General features: G+C 38.6%; 1 protein-coding gene across 3 annotated transcripts in view; it reads left to right on the plus strand.

Moving 5' to 3' along the window:
* RFX4 (regulatory factor X4) overlaps nucleotides 1–25,179 on the plus strand; it is an 80,259-nt gene extending 55,080 nt beyond the window's left edge. For 2 of the 3 annotated variants that reach the window (XM_015864007.3, XM_015864018.3), the window contains 6 exons: nucleotides 51–168; nucleotides 5,265–5,384; nucleotides 6,317–6,478; nucleotides 12,233–12,395; nucleotides 14,243–14,381; nucleotides 23,621–25,179. In XM_015864007.3, coding sequence (XP_015719493.1) covers nucleotides 51–168; nucleotides 5,265–5,384; nucleotides 6,317–6,478; nucleotides 12,233–12,395; nucleotides 14,243–14,381; nucleotides 23,621–23,893 — 975 coding nt within the window. In that variant the 3' untranslated portion in view covers nucleotides 23,894–25,179. The remainder of the gene's footprint in view (nucleotides 1–50; nucleotides 169–5,264; nucleotides 5,385–6,316; nucleotides 6,479–12,232; nucleotides 12,396–14,242; nucleotides 14,382–23,620) is intronic. The other variant, XM_085518913.1, reaches the window with a different exon arrangement.
* Nucleotides 25,180–27,857: the final 2,678 nt, after the last annotated feature.

Consider the following 27,857-nt stretch of genomic DNA (forward strand, 5'->3'; position numbering starts at 1 on the left):
ATGGTGGAAATGAAAATTTCTCCATGTTAGATGTATTTGTTTTCTTGCAGGTAGCTGCCAAGAGACCGGGCTCTTTGAAGAAAGTAGCTCAGCAGTTCCTCCTGATGTGGTCCTGTTTTGGCACTCGAGTGATTCGGGACATGACTTTGCACAGTGCACCCAGCTTTGGTACTTTCATTTTGTTGTAATAATTGCATGACACATACCAAAAAGGACTAAACCATCACTTGTGGTTTTCATGCAACCAGGGATCTTCTACAAAAAAAAAAAAGTCAAGGCTGCTAACTCTTTTGGATATTTTCCTTTAAGATATAGCCAGAGGAGTGGAAATCATTATTACTTCTGTTAGTTGTAGTTGAAGTTATCAGTCACAGGTCAGCTGGAGGAGTCAATCATTGGAGCATTCCCTAATGCACTTCTGTGCAGAGCCAGCCAGGTTACCTAAATTGCTGTGACCATGTTGTGCTATGACAAGTGTTTTCATGCCAAGCAATCAAAAAGCTTGCCAGTGAGGCACTTTTCTAGCTTTGCTTTTAAGGGATATAGCTTTTTAATCTAGACTTTGCAGAGTGGACCTATTTCTGTGTCCTATAGAGACTGACTTCCATGTTGTTTAGTAGTGAAAATGCATGCTGTTTTTCTACATGGTTTCAAAAGAAGCTTTGCCTTGAATCCTGGGATCAAAACAGCATCAGTTATAAAATCAATTTAAGACCAGTGATTGAAAATGTACTGTTGTGTTATGAATGTGAACATTTGTGGTTATTTGCAACCAGAGTTTCAGTTAGGGATGTTTTTGTACATGCATGTTTGCCAGGATGTATTCACTGAAGATTAATGATAAGTGAATTTATAAAGGCATTGAACAACTGTAATTCTGCCACCCATGTTTAAAAGTACGTTATGCCATTAGATGACATTCAGATACCATCAGAAATAGGAACTCAGAGTAGAAACTGTCTTTATAATTTAATATGAAACTTCTTTCATCAGCTTTTCCCTTGTAAAGGATTTTTCCAGGAGCTATCATTGAGTCACTATTAGACATCAGGTTAGTGAACGTTCCCAAGATGATCACAGTTTTCATCTGCTAGATTCTGTTTTCAGCACCAGTAACGTGGTCATCTCTATTTTGAACCTCCTCTAGGACTCATTTTCAACTTGAATTATTGCAGCTTTTCTTTTGTTTTGGGCATAAAAATAACTGATACTGCTTAACACAGTGTATATTCCCACAATGTTCAAAAATTCCTTTGTATGAAGGAATGCTGAATTTTGTGCTCCAGCACTTTGTGTTGCCACACATCTCTCTGTGGACATAAACCCAAATCTGTGAAATACACCAGCAGCCAACAAATGAAGAAAACACCTTATATTGGTTGTCTGTTGTCTGGAAGTGATTCTCAGCTGTGAGTAGTAATAGATTCATGAACTCATTATGTTTCAAGAAAATGTGAAGATTGACAGTTATTCACTTGTTCGAGTTTGGGACCCCTGACACTATAACATATTAGATCTGCCAAAATAACTTGCCTGTTCTCTCTCTTATAAATTTGGGTCCCAAATTTCTCATTTATGAGAACTTGGTTAATTGCTCAGTCTTATGATTTGCTTAATTTTATCCTTATAATTCAGTGTGTGTAACTGTATACAAACTCATGGATGCACATCTTTGAACGTGAATTTGATATTTTATATATAACTGCAGTCAGGAAAAAGCAGTCATAACTCGTGTTTTTCATGGGTGTTCGGCATTATGTGGCACTGAGGGACATGGTCATTGGCCATGGTGGTGATGGGTTGTCAGTTGTACTAGATGATTTTAGTGGCCTTTTCCAACCTTGATGATTCTGTGATTCTGTAATTTTATAATCAGAATTAGACCAATAACAGCATTCAATTTGGTAGCAAAAACAGGATTAAAAAAAATATATATATCTTTAATTCTTTTGTATCTGCCATCTTTCACTACTTAGGCCAGTTACCTGCCTCAGCAGAGTTAGATATCTCACCAGAGTACATGGGGAGTTGCACAATGGAAGGATTTTCTCAAGTTCTCTGTTGAAATTGTTTTTCTTATGTACAAACCACTTAAAAAATAGTTGAACCGCAGTGGTCTGCAGCCTGCTAGATGGAGTTTCCTTCTGTGTGTGAGATGGCAAGCATTGGCCCAGTCCCAGTTCTAACCCTTATTTGAAGTGGGACCTGCTCAGGTCCAGCTCCAGTGGAGGAAGGATGAGCTCTAAGCCTTTGGGTTTTCAGGGAGGAAAACAGACCTAAATAATTCCCTCATCCTATCAGAGAAAAGCTTGGGATATCCCTACCTATTATTTCTTCAAAAATGAACCAAGAGTTATTTAGCTGCAGACACCAAGTTATAATAATCTGTGCTAATGCTGTTAAGCTTTCACAGCAATGCTGTTTGACACACTGTTCATGACTTAGAGTCAAGCCAGTTCCTGGGTGGTTGTAAAATCAAGCCTTAGGTCCTGAGGTCTTTATATATGCAGGACACTATATTTCTGTCTTAGAAATAGATTATATGCAAATTTGATGGGAGAAAGTTGCAATGCCTGGCACTGGACTGGCCAGCAGAGAGCTTTGATTCTGCAAAGCCTTTATGTGTGGTGACATGGGCAGGTTGAAACAGTCCTTGTCAGGATAAAGCTCCTATCTTTCCCTCTCCCTTTTTCTCCCTCCCAGCTTCCCTCCCTCCTTCATGTCTATGCATATCAAAGGCACAGTTGGTGGTGATGTTTGGGTAATGCATCCAGTGTATTAACATAACTAATTAGTAATAGAAGACATCTCACTGTTTTTTTGGGTGTTTTTTTTGCTACTTACACATAATTGCCATATCTGTTAATAGCAGATGACATTTACTGTATGTTAGCTGAGTAATCATTGCCATGATTTCAGTTAACTCAATCTGAAAATTAGAGCCAAATGTTATTTATTATTATAATTGCGGTCTCTTGAGTGACTTCTTCCTAAAGAGGGAAGGTTTATCAGCTTCAGCTGAATCCTTTTCACTGCTTAAAGATATACTTGAAAGAGCTGCACAGTTTAATGTGAAAAACAGTAGCTTACAAACACAGAATAAATTACTGTACATTGTGCTCAATTGCTATTCACCATGTAGCTGAAATTCATGCCTTGATACTGGTTTCAGTCTATAGCTTACATTACTTTTGAATCATTTGAAAATGTAAAAATATTGCATTCATTCAGTATCAACAACTTGTTTGTTTGGTGTCTTTCACACCAATTCTGGGCTCAAAAATTCTGTACAGAGTTTAAAAATACACAGTGGGAGAAATAATAGGGGAGGAAGAGAGAAACTGAAAAGAATGACAAGGGTGCTGGGATGTTTTTAAATGCTGTATTCAGTATTGCCAACCCCAAGTCTTCAAAACAGAGCATCAAAACAGACCCCCCCAAAAACAAAGACTATTTTTTTTTATAGCAAATGTTGCATTCTTGTCATTTGCCTGCTAGCATTTGAGTGCTCAGGGTTCACACTTGTCAATGTTTCTATGAAACTATGAGCCACTTTCTTTAGATTTCTTATTTAAATGGAAGTGAGTGAAGAGTTTGGTGAGAAATGCCAAATACCCTGAGCCTTTTGCCACTACATGAAGTTTGGCAGCACTGAGGCCTGATTTGCTTACCTTGGAAATGCTCACCAGCGGGAGCTGCACTGAAATCAGTAAGACTTGGTTCTTAGTAATCTGGTTTTCCACTGGAGGAGCTCTGGATCAGTAACAAGGTGATTCAGTCAGGTCTGCTGACTTCGTAATATTGCTATATTACATAAGGTTTTATTCAACAAGACTTTTAATTCAAAAGATCTCTAAAACAGAACTTCTGAAGTAATTAGGTGAGGATCTCCACTATTTTATCCTTGCAAGGCTGGGGAAGCATGCTACCATTTTGACTAATATAGATGTGAAAACAAAAGTGAATGCTTTAGGTCCAAGAAGAGCCAAAGCTTTCCTCCTCCTGCCTAAGGTGTTGCAATCACTTATTCCTTTTTTCTCTGCTGCCTTGACCAAGAACACAAAGGCTCACGTTTTCATCCCTGCGTGTGTGATCTGCTTGTATCAGTGATGGCAGAAGACATGCAGGCGTGGAGTAAGAGAAAGAAACACAAAGGCCATCAGGTCACAAAGGAAAAGAATGTGTTCAGAGTTGCTTTGAAAGCTGAATTGCCAGCTAGAATTGTATAAGGATATAGGGCCTTTCAAACCACTTCTGCCTTCAACAGTATATTTCAGTGCGGAAGCTGGACTAGAGGTAGTTATGCTTCATCATGCTAAAATCTAGTGTCCCAAGGTAAAGCTAACTTTATTCTCTCCTAAACCATCTGTTTTTGTGGCCATGTGTGCTCTAGGGCGAACTTTTCTTCACCACCCTTGACATGTATCTTACTTTACACATTATGGAAAGCAATTCCCATCCCTTCTGTAAAATGAAGCCAGACACGCATTTTTAGTAATTTAAAGTATACTGTCCATTTCCCACATCCTTCTTAATCTTCAGACTTATTTAATCTTGTACTGATTTTTCTCAAACACTGGTGACTAGAGTTATGTGCAGAATTCCAAGTGAGCTTTCACCAATGCCTTGTGAATTAATACTTCCATTTCCACAGAGGCTTGCAACTATGTTCATTGCCAACTGCATCAGAGATTTATCAATTAATTTATCCTCAGCTCTGTCATTTGTAATTGGGGAACTTAAAGAGAAATTTTTTTCTATAAATCCCTAAGGACAGAACTTCTTATAGAGTGCTAATAAATGTTATTTCTATTACTGTAGTCCACAGCATCTCCCAGTAGTTCCTCCTAACAACATGAACAAGTTCTCCATTTGTACTCAGCTCTTACTTGAGGATTTGTGCTAGAGAGCTATCAACATAATCTCTTTTTACTGTTAACTTTCAAGTCGTTCTTTGACTCCATCCCCACACTTTGTTTTGTTTCTAAAGAGACAGTATCACAGAAGAGACAGTAGCACAGAATCTCAGGTAGGCAGCCTTTTTAACCACAACGGTTGGTCATATATGGCTGTGGAAGTACAGAGTGGACAGTATGCTTGTCCCTAGATTTACTTTGACCTCTTTTACAGTGAGTAACCTACATACTGCAGTGGTAGTGCTATAGTGAGGCAGTTCTACTCAGTGCCTTTTGTGTTGAATCCCCCTAATTAATGAGTGTATTGAGACAGTCAATGGCTTTTCTATTTGTTCATTTTATTACCAGGGTCTTTTCACCTTATTCACTTGATGTTTGATGACTACGTATTGTACCTGCTAGAATCACTCCATTGTCAAGAGAGAGCTAATGAGCTAATGAGGGCAATGAAAGGAGAAGGAAGCACAGGTGAGTTTGCTCTTTTATTCATCATTTGTTGTTTTATTCCACTGGATTCACTGTTTTCTAAGTAAGTTTCTTATCCTCACCTAACCCTGTGAGTCCTATCTAGGAGTGCAATGCTATATTTTGGTTCCATCATTTGAAATCCATCGTTTGCCAAGGGGCCTCCTGGTGTTAATGCATTCAGAAAGAGACCGGCTTCGTGGCCTGACTCTGGATGTCTGAAATACTGTTCCTAAGCACGAACTCGGTTTTTTGAATAGAGGACCTTTTACCTCAGTTGATCTTTGCATTTCAGTGGGCCCAACCTTGATTCTGTCTCACCCTAGTTTCACACTAAATAAATTCAATCATATCACTGGACCTAAATAAAAGGGAGAGACTGAAGAATTGGGCAAATAAATAAAATAATAATAATAATAATAATAATAATAATAATAGTAATAATAATAATAATAATAAAGGCTAGAATTTCTGATGTATTTAAATTCTGATTGTCTGTACAGAAGCAAATTCCAAGGCCTGCTCTACTTTGCACTGACATGCCAGAACAGAAGCAGACAGACGCTGCCATTAGTCTCTCTGCTCCTGATCCACACTGATCTTCTTTCCTTGCATCTTCCATTGACTTTGGAAAGTTAAATCCTTTTGTCACCGTATCTTACAGGAATAAAGCCCTAAACTGTCTATGCACATATTTCTTACATGTACCTCAGGAAGAATAGCGCTTTCCTATAAGAGATCTTATTAAAATAAACTCATATTGGTAATACTGAATCTTACTGCGGTGCTTCTTTCAAATATTTATGCGAGTCTTGGTATGGATTTCATGAAATATGTGAAGAACTTAACTGCTTACATAGTATTTTCTAAGTTTCTTGGTGTTCCTTGACTTTACCTTTAATCATTTGTTCTGCCATTTTTCTCTCACTCTGCAGCAGAAATACGACAAGAAATTATCCTGAGTGAACCAGCTCCTCCAACTCCCTCCCCAGTGCCGTTCTCCCCAGCTAAATCTGCCACCTCAGTGGAAGTGCCCTCTGCCCCCTCACCTGTCAGCAACCAGTCCCCAGAGTACGGTGGCATAGCAGCTACAACAGGTAGGCACGTTTGTGGCAGCTGCTTGAAGATGGCTTTAGCGTTCAGTCACCTGAAACTGAACTTGAGGACACTATGTGCCTGCTTTTGAGAGATGTGAAGCCTTCTCAAGCAGGAATCTGTTTAAACTATTGGCTATACTTTCTTGATTGGTCTTTATTAATGGGCAACCATCCCATGTACCCTAACATAAAACTCAGTTGTTACCTTTTGGACATGGAGAAGATGGTCCATCTGTTGTATGATCTACAGGCTGTGTTTTCTTAATTCATGAAAATCAGAAAGTCAGAAATGTAAATGTCTTTCAGAAGACATTCTAGGCAGTAAAATACCAGCTTTGCAGCTCCTTGGTGCAATGGGTATGTAATCAGAATGTGGAAGCTATCACTTGTGATAAACTAGAAAACTTAGAAAATGTTCTTGAAATAATGTCAGAAAGTGATGATGTACCACAATGGAGAATTTGGCAGTGGCCAAATGAGTTATAAATCCTTCTGACAGAGGTTTTCCTTGTTTTCAAAGGCACCACAGGGAAGCACAATGCACAGTTGTGGTTAAAGGCAATTTAAGTATTCTGTCCCTACTCTGTAACTTAATGTTTTCTCGTTGTCAGAGACTATACTACATTTAGGAGGGAAATAGATTGATATCACCTCCAGAACAGTTAGACAATAAAGTAGCTTGATTCCTAAACGTGTTAGGTGATCAGGTCTGCTTTGAACCAGGCAGTGCTGGAGGTGGTGTATGTGTTTGAGTCTTGAAATGCCAATGTTTGTGAGTAACCTGGTCTGTACACATTATGGCCCTATAAGAACATTGTGATGTTGTATCCAGAAATTACAGGGATGCAGAATTCTACCTTAGAAGTAAAAGACTGAAAACTTGGAAACCATGTGCTCTCCAGTGGCATTGACAGGGGTGGAAAGTTGAGGGACTTTTTGCTTAGGTTACAGTGACTGAAACTCTATATAGATATCTTAACTATTAACCCAAAGTTTATTCTATATTTAAACAATAGCCTATATATCATCTGTATGAGCTTCCACCTTCCATGCCTTATGTAGCCTCAGATCCAGGCAGGCCTAGAAACTGCATGAATCTTATGTATTTCTCCTGAGTCCCATCTGTAATCATAGAGTAAAATCATAGAACGGACTCACACAGACATTACAAATGTTATTCTTTTTTGGTTTTGTGTTGCATCTTGTTTTTTTTTTATAGCCTATTTTATCCTCTGTCTCTCTCTCTCTTTTGCTTGCCCTGGCAAGGCCACGGTCTGCTGATGTGAAGTTTGAAGCCAGAAAAAGAATTACTTGGGTGCAATGGTTGAAGGACCTACTGCCACAATACAGACAGTAGAACTTGATGTAATTATTCCCATAGCAGAACCTCTTAGGCAAGAAAACTATTATTTCTAATTATTTTAGCTCTGTTTTTTTCTAGCTTCTTATTTTTTAGGTTATTCAAAAACCTTCAGTTGAACTGTATTTTATTCTTGCAATCTTGTGCTGTCTGATTTTTGCCAGAAGAAAGTAATTTTTGCCTAGAACAAGCCAAATTTGTCAGTGCAAGCAGCCATCTGGTTAAGATTAAATACAAGTATATGGATATTTCTCAGACCTAATTTGGACAATTAGCAATACCTTCATTTCCCATATGCATTATGTAGATGAACTGATCACCTTTTCAATTTGCTAACCATTGCACAGCGGAATGCAAGATCCATTCACATAAAGTAATACAACCATGTTTCAACTATTGAAAATTGCTGTAGTTTAAAATGGCAGTGCTGAAGATGTAACACACACACACACACACACACATATATATATAATCAAAATGTTACATATACTGATTTTTTGGAAGTGGTATGTAGAATATTTTGGGACAGGAACCTCTGGTCAGGATAAACATATTTAAAGGACATTCTATTGATTTTCTTAAACACCTTTCATAAGGCAAATATAAAACTCTGAAAATGCTTTGTACACATTGAGAACTGGTCCCATTGGCTACCACTAGTTTTATTTCCCCAATTTAAAGTATCACTAACTTTTTCTTTTCTTATGACATTAGCAATAAAAGTTAACTATTTAACTTGCATTTTAACCTCTTTGCCTTCACTCAACAGTCAGCACAAGTGACGGCAAACTAAACTTTGCCATTACATGGTGCTAAGCAAAAGAAAGGTAAATTCTCTATATAGCATTCTATGTTAGAACATCTGGCATGGCTTAGCTAGCATTTTATTTAAAACTTTGGGTTAAGTTACTAGACATTTAAAAGGATAATTAGTCTCTATCCTTTCTAAATTACAAAGGCCAGATTAATGATTATTCAAACTGCAGCAATATTGTCATAAAAATGATAGCTATATGGCTGACTATGCTGTTCTCTCTCAAAGCTCCTTTGAAAGCTGTGATTACTCATTTGCTAATGCAATGTTATTTGGACAGCCTGAAATGAATTCTGAATTGCAACTACTTTCTAACACATTGTAAACTGATGTGTGCAGTTTACTGTTTAGTTTCATGAAATACATGTCTGAAATAAGTCTTCACATGTGAAAAATTCAGCTCCCAGTTTCAAAAGGCAGATTTCTCCTTCCCAGTGGTTTTGTTGTTGTCATTGTTGTTTTCTACATTAAGAATTCTTTGTTGTGTGGGGGCAGAATGGAGGTCTGACTTGTGATCGTTGATTACTTGGAGCTGACATTAGTGCTTGCTATCAGATGTAATACACAGAGCAATGAATATCTTGTAGCTGGGTGATCAATTACTCCAGCATACAGCAAGTATAAAATACAGCACAATGAAGCAACTTTTGGTTCTTCTTGCACTGGTATACATGAAGGCACCGGTGAGAACAGACACTGTTATACCTGATTCTCCTAAATATCACATGGCCTATTAGTATCCTCAAAATCAAATTTATCTTTACAAGAGAAAAGAAAAAGATGTGATAATAAATGAACTTCCATATTTTAATCAAACACTGAATGTTCAGAACACAAAGCAGAACAAAATGTTGCTCAACTGCTATTGTTTTTCCTTATTTTAGAATGTGGTTCAGTTGGGGTCAGTTGTATCTAAAAGAGACTTCACCTCCTGGAGTTCAGTTCTGTGGCCAGCTAAGGAAATTAACTGTATAGGCCTGAGACGTAGATGAGTGTTAGAAAGCTAACTAGAAAAATCTATGACTACTCCCATCCCTTCTTATCTACCCACCATAATGTTGGCAGTATTCTGATTGACTTCATATATACCTATACACAAAATCTCAAAGCCTATTGCTGTCTTCTGTCCTCTTCCTCTTTGTGACCAGATCACTCTGAAAACAGTGTGGAAATGGTGAAGGAAAATTCCATTTTCCTTCTGAAGACAAAGAGAATCAAGGCAACAGTAGATTTCCAGCACTATCCTGAGAAGACTATTTGATCAGCTTTCTGTTATTATGTAAATCCAGGGTAAAGCTCAGCATATGTTCACTTCTAATTCACAACCTCCAAAAGAAATTGAGTATTTGTGTTCAAGAGGCATCTGGATGAGGCGCTATCAGATATGTTTTAGTAGATTGGGTAGTAATGGTGATAGGAGGATGGTTGGAATCGATGATCTTGTAGGTCCTTTCCAACCTTGTGATTTTGTGATTCTATTTCCTAGAACAGCTGTGCCAAGTACTGTCTGATAGTACCTGGGACTAACTGTGGCTAGGATAATTATAAAACTATATTCTTCCAGTGCAAGACCTATTCATTCTTTTTATATTGTCGGGACAGGCACAGTCTGTGTTATACTCTAAACAGAGTTTAGAATTGAACAGATAGCTTTCAGTTAGACTGGAATGCCAAGAGCAGCCACATCCTTTCTTCCAAGGAGCAGACTTCCCACAGGGAGTATAAGAAACAACTTGTCCTGAATTGACTCATTTTCCTCAGACTGAGATAAGATCACTAGAATTTTTCACAATGTCTGTGGCCAAACAAATTAACTAGACACGGTAAAATGTGGAGGATCTTTTAGCTATGTTACAGCTGCTTGTTAGAGCTAGGAAGGTTGTGAGTTCTTTGACTTAGAGGATGATCTGAAGTAAAAAGTGAGGACAGATTCTGTCCTCACTTTTTTAGGTATTTTTACCTAAAATAAGTGTTAGGGGTTTTTTTTTTAGGTATTTTTACCTAAAATAAGTGTTTGGTTTTCTTTTGATGATCTTTCTTTTCCTTCTTTTCTTGCTTTTCTCTTTATTTTATTTTATTTTATTTTATTTTATTTTATTTTATTTTATTTTATTTTATTTTATTTTATTTTATTTTATTTTTCTCTGTGTGTTTGTTGTTTAATTTTGAGCTCAGCCCCGTTTTGAAACCAAGTTTGAGATTTCATTTTGGACAATACCATGAGGAAAATATGTTGACCTTTTGAAATTGAAACATTTCACTAAAATTACCCACAGACAAGCTGTTGAAATTTTCAAATTAGTTTTTCTTTTGTTGTCAAATGAAACTATTTTGTAACTGTAGAAATAGCTTTGGCTGCTTCCTCTTAAGCTATATTTTCTAGTGAAGGCAGACTTCCTTAAACACTTTTCCTCAGCTCAAGGAAGCATGACTGCTGATGGCCACAGAAGCCATGCCTCCTCGTTTGCCTCCTCTTTAGTCTCAGGGATCTCAATTGTTCTTAATGGGTGGAGGTGAAAGCCTGAAAAGTCAAAAATCAGTGATAGAAAATGCAGATGTGAAAACAGACCTACCAAATATATCTTTGGCCGTAACACATACAAGGATGTCTCTAATATAACAGCCCCAGTTCACATTGTGCCTTACAAGGCTCAGAATGTCTTTGGTCAGACTCTGAATTTCCCATTGCAAAAAAATTACTGAATTGCTAAGTAAAATCACATGCAGATTTTCTTCAGAAAACTGTGCACATCTGAGATAGTTTTTTCATTCCCTAAAACCATGGAGCGGATATGGACCTGGGTAATACATTTCCCTCTTGGAAAATCCCTTTCATACTCAGGAAGTCCCAGAATCCACAGTGAATAAACAAGTCACCTCCTGCAATTCCTTTTAGCTGGTGAAAAAGAGTCAAGAGGGCCTGGACACCCCAAACTAGTGTTCGGATTGGGTTAAATTCAGTGTTCTGGTCCTCATTTGCAGAGTAATCTCAGCCAGTATGGTCATGACCTCCAGCAAGAGCTGTGTTATACTGGAACAATGGATCTGTCAGCCTCCTGAGTGAAAGGGGTGTGTGCAAAGGACAAAGGTTTCTCAGCAGCTGGCTCATGAATCTGGAGTTCTTGCCTGGAAGGGGTCAGGATGATTAAAAAACTCAGCACCTTCCAAGCAAAATGGAAAATCCACTTCTTCACTTCAGTCTTCCCACAAGTGAAAAAATAAATAAATAAATAAATAAGTCATTCCCTGTCAGAAGAAACATTATTTACTGGAGGAAATTTTTATAATTACCTCTGTGTTTCCACTCCCAAGGCTGGTACCTGGTTAGATGGATTAGGAGAGAAACTTCAAAAGTGTTCAAGAAGTTTTCTTGTGTAACACTCTTCTTCCAATCTTTCATTGTTCTAGTTGTATGTTCTGTTTCTCTCCAGGCCTGAAGACTGTTTTGTTCACTCTGCTGGATGCTATTTCCAATATCAATGCTTATTAGTTTACTTTCCAGTAGCTGTTTCAAAGCATAACGCCTCTATGAATTACAGCCTATCTCATCTATGTTTCTCTAATGCTTGCTTGTCTGTAGGGGCTATGCAATCCTACACGTGGTCGCTCACCTACACCGTGACAACAGCTGCTGGGTCTCCTGCTGAAAATTCCCAACAGCTGCCCTGCATGAGAAGTCCACACGTACCATCATCATCTGTCACACATCGGATACCTGTTTATCCCCACAGAGAAGAACATGGGTGAGTGTCTTGTTTGTTTTGTGTGGTATTTTGGATGAACCTAAGCTTATGGTTTTTGAAAATGCAGTGAAATCTGTTTCTTGGTGTAGTAAGTCCACATTGCAAAGATTCTGGTATCATTATTCTTTGGCTGTTGTATGATTATTAAGTATTAGATTTATCATCTTACTAAATCCTTATTAAATTCCAGAATTTGGTAGGCCTAGAGAATACTTGATAAAAAGGAAGGCTTTGGTAGCTTTCTCCCTATCTCTGATTCCTTCTCTCGCATGCCATGTTTTATCTCAAAGGTTATATTTGTCCAAAGAACTAACCTTCCACATCATGTCTCTGAGAAGACTCTCCTCTTCTGTTCATCACACCCAGTACCACATCTGAAGCACTAGATCCAGTTCTCAGCTCCCCTCTGTTCTCTATTCTCTGTTCTCTATTTCCCTCTGTTCTCAAGAAGAAGAGGCTCAGGGAGTGTCTTATGACTGTTTATAAACACACAATGAAGGGTATAAAAGAAGATGGATATAGATTCTTCTCAGTGGTATCCAATGACAGCACAAAAGGAAATGAGCACAAACTGAAATAAACTGAAATTCTGTTTGAACTTAATAATAATAATAATAATAATGATAATGATGATGATGATGATGATGATGATAATAATAATAATGATGATGATGATGATAATAATAATAATAATACAGGAGACCTTATATGCAAGATTCAAACAGTTGGATGCCCTGGAAAGAAGCAGAGAGAGATCAAAGTCTGCATAGAGATTTCAAGGTTTCTGGAGAAGAGATAAATAGAGTGAACAGCTGTTCACTCAAAGACTGAGCCTCACTCCCATGCAGAGAGGCAGGCAGAGAGCATTAGCTGTATGTTGACCATTTCCCCTTTGCAGGTGAATTTCACAGAAAATGCAGATTCTTAACCACCCAGCATACCTGAGAGTATTCTAACAATCATTCCACTGGGGTTACTTCAAATTTTTGCACACTAAAGATGACCTCCTTTGTGAAATATAAAACCTCCAGAGCATCTTGAGATGAGAGTACCTAAAAGATCACAGCAGTTCATACAGAGGTATTCCACAGAGTGAAGATGTTTTAAGAACTGAGGACTTGGAACAGTGTAAAGGCCTCTTACCTCACAAGAAAGATAAATATAGACTGCTGAATTGGTTTATACAAATTTTTTTTTCTGTATTTCTGGCTGGTTATAGAGGATATCATATAAATTCAGTGATAAAAACTTCTTCCTGAAAAATTATTTACAGCTGAGGAAACTGCTCTCTCCTTTACCTTGGCTTTTCCAAAACAAGTGTTTGGAAAGATAAAAGAAAGTGGGCAGGTTCTCCAACCTCAAATGCCATCCTGACCTCCAGTCAGCTGCACTAAAGTTTTTTGCTGTATGTATGCTTCAGATGCAAATAAACACATCTCTCTCCCCTTCCTCCCCCCCATGTGACTGCAGTGCAAAGAGATGGCTGAACTCCACAGTGCAGTTCTTTAAGTCAATTATTACCACACCTAGTAATTTACTAGAAATGTAGCAATGGGATAATAATGAAAGGGAGAAAGTGCACAAATGAGCATGCAGGGTAAAACTTGTAACAGAAACATATTGAGTCTCTCAATTTGTTGTTGTGTTGAATAGCTCACTAAGTAGCAGCTGCTTCCTAGCTGATCTCAGAAATACACATATATACAAAAGTATATATATATAAAGGTTATTTTAGAAATCATTTGGTATGCAAAAAAGTGCTACTGTATGTCACATGGAAGATACTGAGTTATTAGTGGGAATATAATGATTATGCCTACTAAACAGTGTTTTTAATTGAATTTTAGATACACAGGAAGTTATAACTACGGTAGCTATAGCAATCAGCACCCTCATCCAATGCAGAGTCAGTACCCGTCTTTACCACATGATACTGCTATTTCTGGACCACTTCATTACTCTGCTTACCACAGAAGCTCTTCACAGGTAAGTTGGATTTCTTTCTTGAAAATGCTTGCTACAACATTTTAAGTAAAGTCATACTTGTAAATTTCTTATCAGCGTACAGGCTCTTTGATTTATTTCTAGTCATTGATAGTCACCATTTTTCTTTCTTTTCTTGGCATCTTTTCATTCTGATGGAGCTTCTTTTATCAGAAATAACTTTGACTTGTGAACTTAGAGTACGAAACTCTAAAATCCAGCAATCTGGATAATATAAAGTGCTTATGTGTAAAGGAGTATCCAAAACCAACAGTTAATATAATTAATTGTGTGTTTCTTAGGCATTGCGAACAGGAAGACACTCCTAACAATAAAAGTGTTTTAATGCAGTTGAGAGATGATGCAGAGACCATAGTGAATTCTTCTGGTGTCTCTGCTCTTGAGAATAAATATGGTTAGGGGTTTGCAAAAAAATGTGAGTTCTGTGTATAGTTTGAATAACTTCGGAGCGCCATTCCAAGAAGGTTATGTTTAATGCGTGCGCTTTGGTCTCCTACCATAACCTAAGGAATTTCAGTTCACAGACCGATAGTGGGAAATAGCATATATTAAGCATGAAGATGATATTTGGCAGCAGTTCAAAAGTAGTGCCACTACAGGAAGGTTTTAGTACGCTGTGCAACTGGTGTACAGGTCTGTCCTCTGGGGACTCTGTTGGAAGATCTACAAGGTGCAGCTACAAGCAGAGGTATTCCACACACATAGAGCCTTTTGTGCTTCATCTGCTAGAAATTTATGTAAGTCTAGTAGGGAGCACCATGTTCAACTACAGTCAGACCAATTGCAAACATATATGAATTTGGCAGAGCTTTGGACTAGAACACATGAAACATGCATCTCATTCAGGTCTCTGACATTGGTCTACTGGATGATCTCAAGAAGTAATTCCTTCTTTATGCCTTATTTTCCCAGTCTTTAATATAAGAATAATGGTAGTAATCTCCTTCTTAAAGCTTTTTGAGATCAGCTAGGAAGATTGTCCTGTGAAAACCCAGTATGCTCATTTGGGCCAGCTCAACAGTGGCTCTCTAGTTGATGGAAGAAATAATCCTACAGCTTCTCACCCATTTGTGTAGCAGCTGATCCACCAAAGAGAACACATCAGGTGTGAGGATTTAACTAGTTTTATCTTTAATGGAAACCATGAATAAATGTTTAAGTACTGTGATAGTTTTGTATATATTGTTTTTTCACTGCAGGCCATATCCTGTTATCACAAGATTTTTTTCTAGGGTACATCACTTTTTGGCTTAAATTTTCTCATGAATCTTCTTTACTCTATTATCCTTTACTGGAGAAAAACTGCATAAGAGGTATCTGCGACAATGACAGAGACAGCACAAGATAAGCAAGAAATAAATTAAGCAAAGCAAGATTGATAAATTTGTAGTTTTCTCGTGTCCTGGTTAATATGCCCTATAGAAATAGCAACATACATTAAAATAATTTTTTTGTTTTTCGTTCTGTAATAAGCTGTCTCTACAAATACAGATGTCTGATAATTTTTTCCTCTCCAACTAGCCCTTGAGTTGTCCAGGATACACATGAAGAACAGTTATCCTTTAATGATTACATTTGAGAACAACATTATTTCTACTTGTACTTAGCATGCTCTTTCTCATGCTACTTGTGAACTGAGATGCACTCTCATAGCAGGATAAGGCTAACAAAGCCCTATAGATGTGCTCATTCTTTGTTGAAAGTTATAAACTGAAAAAAACTTTAAAAGAATCTTAAACAATCTTACATTTAAAAACAAAACAAAACAAAACAAAAAAACTAAACGAGCTTCTGTGAAATGCTTTCCCTGACAATGAATGCTTTCTTAGTTACTTTTAACCAGAAGTATATAAATGAAAAGTGCTGTTGCCCACAAAGCCTAAAAGGGTGTTATGGAACTATATTTCTTCTAGAGCACTTCCTAAGTAGAACCTGGAATTGCAGTAGGACTCTTGAATTTGCAAAATCAAAATACAGGGATCCAAATTTGCAGTGAATATGTAAACAGCTGCTGCTGTATTCAAAACCCAAGGAGATGAAACGTGTATTTGCTGTGGTAATACAATCAGCCAAGAAGTGAAGGCATTGACGATCTCTCTTCAAAAGTATTCTTTGTTATAATTTACGTTCAGTTCGAATATAGAACTCTGTCTCACCTTTAGCTCTTTAAGATAGTGTCAACAGATTAATTCCCAAGAAGAAATCTGTGTGGGGGTAAGTTCTCCTCTGCAAACATGGAATCAGACAGAGCCCTTGTCCTAGAGAAGGCTCAGAGTTGAAACAGACAAGATGTAAAAGAGGTGGCTTTTAGGTTACAGCTATAAATTACTGCTTTGGTTTGGAAGAACACCATGTCTTTCCAACCTCTTTCTGTGGAAGAGAGCAATGTAATCTGAGTTTTATCAGGCCACTTATTTTAGGGCTATTTTCCAGCCCAAAGCAATATTCATAAAGAAAGAGTTGTGTCTGACTTTTTTGTTTGTTCCTTTAATGTAACTTTAAGATGGATCACTTCACATATAAAATTTACAGACAACCACCAAAACAAATGGAATTAGAGCAAACAAGATGGAGGGAATAGCTTTCTTTTGATGGAAGTGGGGAGTACTGAACTTTGGGGAAGGGAGAAGGGTGTGAAGTGACCCATTAAAATGGAATTGCCAACATGTAGCATATTGATCTTCACACACAGAGTTATATGATAGTTTCATTGTGTAAATTTTGGGTACCCACTATGGTTTTGTCAGTGGAATCTACTTACAGTGGGGCTGTGGAAGGGAAGAAGTCAGACAGCTGTAGATCTTGTACTACATACAGTACTCTTGGAGAGCATAGGCGGTGGTCCCAAGACAAGCTTATCCTACCTGAAAAGCATGTTGTCCATGTAAGTGAGAGACTCCTGGATAATCTGAATCCACTAGTATTGAAGGATATGAAACAATGGTATTTGATAAAGCTGATACAGCTGAGGCACTGTGCATCACCCCGTCCCATAACTGACTGGTGAAAGCTCATGAGGATATCGTTACCTCTCACCTCTGAAGCAATCCTGGAACTTACCTTGGCTCACAGAGCAGTGTAATGTGTACTTAAGACAAATGCAGGTTTTATTAAATAGCTCTCAGACAGATCAGTAACTTCTCAGAGGGAAGTAAATGTTCTGATGCAGTAATGTTCTGCAGCTACTAACCCAGCAGGAACCTAAAAATGGCTCTTTCTGGCGATGCAGGCTGACTAATTCCCACTGCTGGCTAAGAGTCATTTTGTTGACAGGGACAGTCTGTTCAAACCTTGGTCTTAATCTGAATATATTTTTTTTCTTTCATCAGCATCTGTGATTAGTTCTCAGAACAGTTGTTTCCTTGTAACTCCAGGCCCGACTGCTCATTTCTTGACTTGGCTTACTGGCCAAGAGCCAGGCAAACAAATAGAAAAGTGGTCTACGGATTGATTTGGTACTACCTAGTTCTCTAAGCAACAGTGCTGAAGTGAATACAATCACATTACGTAAACTCCATCATTATTTAGGAATCTGTGTAATGTGTGTACATAAACAGAACTACTGACTTGATGTTTCATTTAGTTCACTTGCCACGAGTTTTAGGTGAACAGATGCCAGCGTAGAAAAATAGACGAGTTTGTCTAAAAGCCCCTGAGTGTTCCTATCAACCTCTGTCAAGTGTAGCAGAGAGGTACCCGTTTCAGAGGTAACCCCTTCACAATGCCACCATCTAATCCGCCTCCACAATCTGCATTTGGATGGCTTTTGTCTGCAGATTTCACCCTGACTGAACAGGATTTGATCCTTTCAAGCTATCCATAAATATTGCAATTCATACAATTCCACCTCTTCCTTAGACATAATTTAATTAGCACGGCAGTCATTTTTTCTTTGTAAACCACAAGGATAACACTCATAGTAGGAAGAGTAATGAATGAGAGAAATCTGCATCAGGTTGTTTTTATTCTTTAATATACCTGGTAACAGGTAAAGATGCCTGTCATATGAATGTGTATCAATGTAAATGCAGTGCAGTATACAGCAAAAAATATGGTATCTATGTCAGTACCTTAATGCATGGCTACAGTGAATCATATTGTAGGTCCATTTTTCCAGGTCCTATATCCTGCTATGGCCAGAAGCAAATGTGTGGAGGAAAATTATTAGTGAAAGGATAGCTAGAGTGGTCATTTTACCAGCATAGCCATGCTGTGCTTGGTAAGAGCTGACTTAGGGATGTCCTGAGTAGGAAGCAGCAGCTGGACTGTTGTATTTTCAAGCAAATTATTCTACATTAAACTCTTGGAGTTTCTTTTTGTACTCAGAGACTCCTAACATGAAGCCTGTATTCTGTTTTAATTTTTAACCTGCTCTCTCAGAATTGCATTGGATTGCCTATATTTTGGGGAATGATGAGACATAGGCAATATTCATTCTCTCTTTGTTTACTCTTACCATTGGACATGTTATAGATCTCCATCATTCCTCCTACTTCCTTCCTCCACCTCTTTTCCAGACTTAAGAGTTATCATCTGCATAGATTCTCCCATGGTGGATGCTCTGCATGTGGGAATTATACAAGGATGGCACGTGGATGGGGAAAAGGGAAAAGCTTTACCCAGCACATAAACAGTATAAGTTTATGACTATACCAATGCAATCAGAACAATGAACCCTCCCCCACTAAACCATTCTGTCATCCAATACCGAGTAATGACAGAAAGACAAAAAATCCGACCCATGCAACACAGATTATTGTTCCTAACTGTCTGGTTTCACAACAGTCTTGAGATTATTAAAATGCAGTTGAAGTAATTATGTATTGAATACAACAGGGAACATGTCTAATTTTTAAATGCTAACAAATGAGGTTTTCATGAGGCTCCAAATGCCACTCCCAAAAGCACCGAGGTCATTTGGAGTGTCTTGAAAACGTCACCCAACCTATCTGACACTGTGAGATTTACTAAGCTTCATTTTGTGGAGCAAAGGCTCAAATACCAGGTTGTAAAGATCAAACTGATCAACAGTTCCAGTGCTGCTATTTTTGATCACATCTTCATGAAATTAATTTACAACCAGCCCTTCACTATAGCTATCATTCCTGGTATGAGTTATTTGCAGATCTTCAAGTAGTGGCTGACACAGAATACTAACGTACAGCATTCTACAAAAACGTGAGCGAATGCACTGTAAAGTAAGAGCCACATTCATAAGGAAAATATTTTGCTGTTTGGACAGAGGCACCTTTCACCTCCATGCATAATCAGTAAGCTGAGGATACAAATAAGGAGATCATTCTCCATCCCCACACATTAGGAATTCAATCTTCACTTCTTGGTAGGACATATTTAATGTAGTATTTTCTAAAATAATAATAAAAGACATTGAATTAATTTTTTCATTCTTGGGCAAGGCCTTAACAATAATCGTCTTAAAGCATCCCAGACTTAAAGAGCTTCTTGTCTAGGTCTGAGGCAGCAGTTGCAGCAAGTGTGAGTTAGCCCAGAAAATGGTAATTTCCTGTCAAGAGCCCTCCAACAAATGTCGCTTTTATATCTGGCAAAGATCACTAGGCCCCAGTGTTTTGAGTTCAGCATGCTTAAGCACTCTTCATTAAACCGGATATAGAGTGTGAAAGGTGATTCAGGCAGCATGGGCAGGCATCCGCCCAGATGGCGATGCTTTGGATACTCCAACAAGGCTGAATAGATGCTTCATTGGGTGAGTTAATAGTCAGGCAGGGGCCAATGAGTACTTTAAAAATATTGTCTTTCAATAGTCTCTTCACTGTAAGGAAAAAGAAGCCACTGAGTCATTTGTGATTAGCTGACCTACCATTACAAAACTTTCCATCTTGCATTCAGTCATAACAGAATTTATTGTAAAATACTTGATATTTAGAGTCCACGTTATTTTCGAGCAATTATTCCTTTTACATTCATGACACATTCATAAACACAGCTGCATCGGGTGAGCCCGATGAGGGGGAAAAGCAGAGCACTGTATCCTGTCCCCTTATGCACAGCCATTAGCTCTGCCTTCTAGAAGCCTCAGCATGGTCTCTTGACTGCAAATAGGAAGGGGATTATCTTTCCTTTCAGTGCATCCCGAAGTTCATTCTGGGAGCCAATGTTTCAATCCCAAAACAGCACAGTTTTTGTGCGTCCAAACTACCTAGAAGACATGAAGTTGCTTCCCCACATAAAGTCATGTACAGCTAGGAGATCCAGGGCATCCTCACCATTCATTTCATTTGTTTTGCAGATATATTGAAGATTCACAGTCTACAAAATATAAGCAAATACAAGCCCTAGTAAATTTAAGCAGTAAATGTAAACTCCAGCTGAAGCTGGGGCATGTTTAAGGGGGTATGAAAGCAAGTAATTCCTCTATTCTGAAAGCCATGACTTCAGTGGAAAATTGCACCAAGTCAGAAGAGCAAAGCATTCTGTTATGGTTAACAGAGCAAATCAGTCATTGCATTGGGAAGAGATGAGAGAATCATTGATGTACTATGGAATAAGTATAGATTAACCTCTTTCTAAATATACTACTTAATACCAAAATTTCACAGTGAGTTGAGGTATAGATCAATGGGTAAGAAAAGCAAAAATAGAGACAAGTAAAACACTACTGAAGCCAAAGCATTTTCTAGCTTGGCCCACACCTTGCCCCTCCACAGATGACATTCAGAAAAGAATAAATGTATTGCTTTGCATGGTGTGTTTTGTTGTGTTGGGCTTCCCCCTCCCCCCCTCCTCCCCGGTAATAGATCCTGGTCTTGGCTCCTACCATCTACCATCTCAAAACATTTTGTACACAGTTGAACATTTCCCAGCATATGAGATCTGCCAGGAAAGCAGCATATGGAGTCAACAGCTATGAAAAAGGGACTTTTATTTAATGCAGATCAAGCTAATACACCAGTATAACCCAATAACTAATGGGCTACAGGAGGAAGAAAAGAGCCATCTTCTAAGGATCACTCATCTGTAGTACTAAATATTTAGGTTTCACAAATAGAGGTTTGATAAACTCTCCTGGTGGCTGCAGACAGAACACAGATGACTCACTGCTATTAGATGCCTGACTTTTTGACAGCTAAAGTTGGGTGAGACAAATTGGACTCTGAAACTATAGCAGATTACATGGCAACTTGTTCTCTCTGAATTTGTTATGGCAGAAGCTTTGCTCACAGAATCACAGAATGACCTGGGTTGGAAAGGACCTCAAGGATCATGAAGTTCCAGCCCCCCTGCCTGGCAGGGCCACCAACTGAAAAGTCTTTCAGTGGGGTGAAGGTGGAAATTTGTACAGACAAGTGGACAGTGTTGCCAATACAACTTATTCTGATAGCTGTATTAGCAGATCTAGTTGTAGTTCTGACATTCCAGTATGGCGCTGCCATTTACTAGCCTTTTTCAGCATCTGATTGCACAGGTGATGTGCTGCATATGCTAAATAATGCAGCATACCACTTTGATCTCTTCCCTCTCATCTGCTAACTGGTCTGTCTCTGCAGGGCACAGTGGAATATGCCAAATCACAAACTGCAGTATATTGGCCAAAAATAGTCTTCTCTTTCTCCTAATTAGGAGTGGCCAGCATGTGGCTTTTGAGCTGTTCAAATATATTTGCCAAGGCAGGGCTGCGTTCTTGGCTGTGGGCTGAAGAGAGTCAGAAGAAACTCCTCATGGAGACATTGCTGTAATTGCCATGGGGACCCACATGTGCAGCTGATTAATGCCACCCGCATCCGGCAGTGGAGTAATGTAATGAGACCCCTTGGGAATCACTGCCGTCTCCCTCTGTTGAACAACTCCAGCAGCTCTTCCTACAGCCAACCAAAATATGGTGAAGTAGTTTTACAGTTCCCAGCTGTATGAAGCTTTAGCATGTATTTTGCAAGTTTTCTAAGAGTCAGATGCAGGAGAGGTGGCAGTCCTACTCTGGTGACAGTGTAATAAGGAAATGTCACAGTTTCAAAAAATCCAATACGATGAAACTTAAAATCACAACAATTTTTGTGTGATAGGTTCAGCCCTGTATATATGAATCCGTTTACCCCAGTTCTGCTGTGCTCACTGTATCCATCTGGGGTATCTAGAAACCATCTTGCCTAGTAGGTGTAAAAGGTAGAAGATCTGAGGATACACAGCTGGGCAAGGGGAACAGGAATCCTCACCATCTCTGCAATAATATGGGGGCAAAGCATGGAAAGCTATATTTTAAGCAGAGCACACAGATAATCCACTCTTTTAAGACAGGCAATAAATATATACATGTAAAGCAAACACTTAAAAGCACAGTTTTCTTCCTCTTGGTTGGGCAGCCTGTGACTACAAGGAGCAAATGCTGTTCTCTGTTTTCTTGCTTATCCTTATCCTCAGCACACCTCCTTCGTGAGAGGCATTTGTCAAACTTCCTTGGTTTCTAGTTTCCAACTGTTGCTGTGAACAGCTGGGGAATAGAGGGATTCTTCTTCTGCATGTCTCTTCCTGTAAATTCTCCAATTAGCTGCACGTTCTGAGGCCAGACCATAGTATTCTTCTCCAGAAATTGGCAGGGTGGCTTGTGAACATTTATAAGGGAAGGCTCCTTTCCAGTAATAAAGATACTTTTGCTCTCCTCCCTCAAAAGCTATTTGAGTGACCAGGACTTGGAACAATTATTGCAGGTGTTTATTATTATTATTATTATTATTATTATTATTATCATTATTGTTTTGTTTTGTTTTGTTTTTATTGAATAGCAGCTTTCTCAGTTGCGAGAAAAATATCAGACAAATCCGATTTATTTTTCTGCTGCTAGATATAGCTGCCAGTAGCTAGCTCTTCAATATTTAAATCAAAGAATCATTGTACGGTTTGGGTTGGAAGAGACCTTTAAGATCCTGTAGTTCCAACCCCCCTGCTATAGGCAGGGACACCTCCCTCTAGACAAGGTTGCTCAAAGCCCCATCCAGCCTGGCCTTGAATGCCACCAGGGAGGGGGAAATGTTGTGACTCATTTGCAAGGAACCCTCTCATAATTGACTTCAGGTACTTGTTATATGATATTCTACCTTCAGTATCATAAAGGTTTTGGAGAGCTGCTCAATTATACAATTTTGTTTACGCTAAGCAAGGATATGTGATACCACCAGACCTTACCACCAGCCATTATTTTAAAATCAAGTATATGGGAAATAATTCTTCATTTTTCTCCTTTGTTGTAGTACCCTTTCAACAGCCCAACATCAAGAATGGAGCCCTGTTTGATGAGCAGTACTCCAAGGCTGCATCCCACACCCGTGACTCCTCGTTGGCCGGAGGTGCCAGCTGCAAACTCCTGCTACACGAGCCCATCCATGCACTCCACAAGATACGGCAATTCTAGTGACATGTACACCCCTTTGACCACACGCAGAAATTCTGAATATGAGCACATGCAACACTTTCCCGGCTTTGCCTACATCAATGGGGAAGCCACCACAGGTTGGGCTAAATGAAAATGACTGGTATCAGTGAAGCCCGTATACTTAAAAAGAGTTACACAAACTTGATCTTATGTGGAACTTTACTTGGACATTCCTGAAGGGAGGTGAAGATGGAAAAGATCCTGGGAAGATAAATGTAGTTCGTAACGTGGGCAGATTGCAGAGCATTATGGCTGAATGTTCCTGTAGCCGAAAAACATTTCTGTGCTATTCTAGACATCTTTTTAGGCCAATCTGTGCCTTTTCTAATTCTGGCATGTGGGCCAACCCTGTGTGATGTCAGTGTCAGTGAGCCATTCCCCCCTCCTCTCCTCTCCCCTGCTTATTGACAAACATTAATGAGCCTTACAAACAAAGTACTGGAATGGAATCTATTTATGATTTGTGTTAAAGGCAGGAAATTCACTCTCAGCAGAACTCTGACATCTGTTCTTCTTTTAAGCTTTCAGTGTATTTCTTAAAAACCATTCTGCCAAGTCATCGTTTGTTCGCATCACTTCTTCTACCTGGCTCCTTAAAAGACGTGTGTTGTGTAGATTGCAGTTTACACCTAACTTTGTATATTGATGCACCTTTCTGTTGATCCAGTAACTTTACAAAAGAGAAAACACATGTAGCATCGAATTATACACTGCCTTAATTTGACTATTATTGTATATGTATTTGTGTTAACTTTGCACAATCTGGAAAAAAAAAAAAAATCTAACTTCTCTGATCAGTAATGACAACGTTAAGAATGGACTTGGGAACTGGGAAGATATTGGATTCACAGCCACATATGTTAAATGTGACGATATGAAGCAATTATGTAAAAAAAAAAAGACAATGCAAACATGAATATTCTTTCAGTTACCCATTGGCAGATATGACAATATTCCCTTGATTCCTTCATGTGGTGAGAACTTTTACAAAAGTAAAATTCAAAGCTGTGCCTTTGAACTTATTCTGTACTGTGTATGTGTGGAAAAAATGTATTGTATTTTGGGGAGAACTTTTCTTAGACATTTTCTGTCGGATTTGTAGCTATTTGTGAGTTTTTGTTAGATTTTATTAACATAGCTTTTTCTTCTGTATTATAAAATGCACCAAGCAACTGTGGTGGACTTATTACCCTATGGGTAAGAAATAAATAAATGGAGGTATGACATCAGACATTTTAGCAATTGTTTTGTAAATAAAATCTTGGATAGCACTCGGTCTGATAATAACCACATTTATGCCTGCAATGGACATAAGTGTTTGTACAGTTGTGCAAGGTATATGAAGGATTTTCATGCTCAAATAAAGTTCTTGAAATCTAGTAGATACCATTTAAATTTACTTACATACAGAAGCTGCAAACCTTCCAAAAATTCTACAAGTGACATTGTATTTTTTTATGCAGCAAATGACTTGTGAACATGTATAACCAACAGCAAGTGAGCAGTCATCCACCTATGCTCCCAGCTACAGGCCAGTCCACTCCGTTTGCCAGCTGATGACTTTATGTTGTTTGGTTTGTGTCCTGCTACTGTTGCTCACCTAAGCCTGGATATCTACCCAGGCAGGTAAGATATGCTATTTTATTTTCTTTACTGTAACTTATAACAAACACATTGCCACTCGAATACTGGAAATGGGAAATTCTGTCTTGCTTAGATGAGCAAGTAAAGTGGCAAGATGCTCAGATATCATGCATTCAACCAGTAAGTAAGCTAGTGAGCATTTGGGCTGGAAAGTAACCATGGGAATGAATTGGAAAACTTCAAGAACTGAGGGACAGTGGGTGTTCCAGGCCACGTTTAGCAACTGTCCAGGCTCTTAAACATTCAGTCAGGGTCCTGGTAGGGTTGTCAGAAACATAGCAGGAGCCTATGTCCACCTTTCGATACACAATGAAAATCTCATTTCCTAAGTGTCACAGACCTTCGAAAGTTTTCCTTGTGTAACCTGGTGTTATTATCTAATATACATTCACTCTTCACTTTCATTAAGTGAGGGCAGGACAGGGGAGATTGTGTCTAGGATAACTCATCTGTTTAATCTCATTCAAGCAACCTTCAGGCAAAACTGTCCACACGTGAAAAAGGTAAGTCTTGTGGGGAAGATTTAATAGCCTGTCTTTAGCAGATAGAGTTTTATTGTGCTTGAGACTGAAGTCCTACTTTGCACTTTTTTTTCTCTACAAAGTTCATCATCACCATCTGTGTCAGCAGTTCTGCAAGGGAAAGTGGGCCCCCTTCTTGACCACTGCACTTCAAAGCCCATGATATTAATATAAACCACCACAGCTTTCAGGTCACAGGGGTATATACCAGGCTGTGAAGTGTGGTGGATCAAGAGAGGATGATAACCTCTGAGTAGAATGGTTGGTAATTGGTAGGAATCTCCTAAATCATCCTACTACAAATTGCCAAACATCCTGAGTTGGAGTCTGGAGACTGTTAATTAATCCTTTCCCTTGACCATGTTAACTAAAACAGATGTTTCTTGCCTAGCCAAATATTTATGTGTAGAGGGAGTAAATATGCAAGGTACAATTTTTTTCTTTAGTTTTCATACCACATGCCAAAATATTCAAACTTATTATCTTTTCTCCTCTGCCTTCTTGCTTTCTGTTTCTATTTTTCTCCTTTTTTTTTTCCTTCCCTCCCCCTTCCCTCCTCTCTTCCTTTCTTTCTTCCTTTTCCTTCCTATTTCTCATTTTCTTTCTCTTTTTTTCTTTTTCTTTTCTTCTTCTCTTTGCTAGATTTCTCTCTTTTCTCACATTTTCTAATGTGCTCATGCATTATTTTATTTGTTCATAGTCTAAAATATATAAGAATATATATGCAATAAATACAAGACGTATTATAGCATAACTAACATATGTAACAAATCTGTATATTTATATAGCTATATACACACAAACATGTATGTATGCGTATAAAAATCCATTACAATTCTTCAAGATTTTTCATTACCAGATAGAAAAAAGACTCAGCGGGGGATGCGCAGTGAGAACTCCATTCACAGGCATGAATCCTGTTTTTGTCAGGCTACCTCTTGCTGCTCAGGTCACTACCCTTTGACAAAAATGGCCTCTGACCTCCCCAGCCTCACAATTCTGTTGTGACTGACCCTGAAACCCATGAAATTCAGGGGCAGACATTGCTTTGGAAGGTTTAGATAAAGCTGACTAACATGGGAAGGGCTCACGGTATGCACTCATGTGAAAAGGTCTGGCAGTTCTTTGGTAGAGGATGCAATTTATTCTGTCCCCCGCTTTCACTGAAATCCTAATCCTTCATATGCTGCCTAAAGTGGAAACCAAAATGCAGCAATGATGAATAACAATGTGCCTTTAAAAGTTCAGTAACAGTTTTTTAGCCTTTATTTTTTAGTTTTGGGTATCTTTTTTTTAATAAGTAAAAAGGTTCCAATTGACCTTGTACAAATAAAATGAATATTTTACTATGCTGTGAAGTAAATCTAAGCAGGTTCATGCTTTGTAACAAAACAGTAAATCTACAAGCAAAGGATTATTTTGACTAAGTTTCTTCCAGAAGCTGCATTAATATACACATGGTCTTGCTTCCAAAATAAATGGGTGCACACTTCAAATTGCATTTTGCTACTCCTTGCAGCCTAAAGACTATGTTCTGTTTTTGCATCACCCACTGCAGAAAGAAGCCCTAACCAGAATATTGAGATCCTAGTACAGCTCTGCATATTAAACATGTACAGGTGTACAGTTCTATCATTGTGGGGTTTTGTTGTTAACTTCAGTATGTTACTTTCAGCTCTCCAAACAGTGGAAAACAGGGCATTTTGAGAGTGGCAGTAAGCCTCATCTTCTTTACTGTAGCTTATCCTGGAGTCTTGTAGCGCTCTGTTGAGATGTAGCATGTGGTGTTGGCCCACTCTGCCCTCCCAGATCTCAAGAGCAAAACCTAACAGCGGCGAGACACTGGGATATCCACCCCACACCTTCTGCTTTCTCACACCTACATGAGCA

This window comes from Coturnix japonica, chromosome 1 (assembly GCF_054131305.1).
Source record: "Coturnix japonica strain WE chromosome 1, WE-NBRP24, whole genome shotgun sequence".
NCBI classification, from domain to species: domain Eukaryota; kingdom Metazoa; phylum Chordata; class Aves; order Galliformes; family Phasianidae; genus Coturnix; species Coturnix japonica.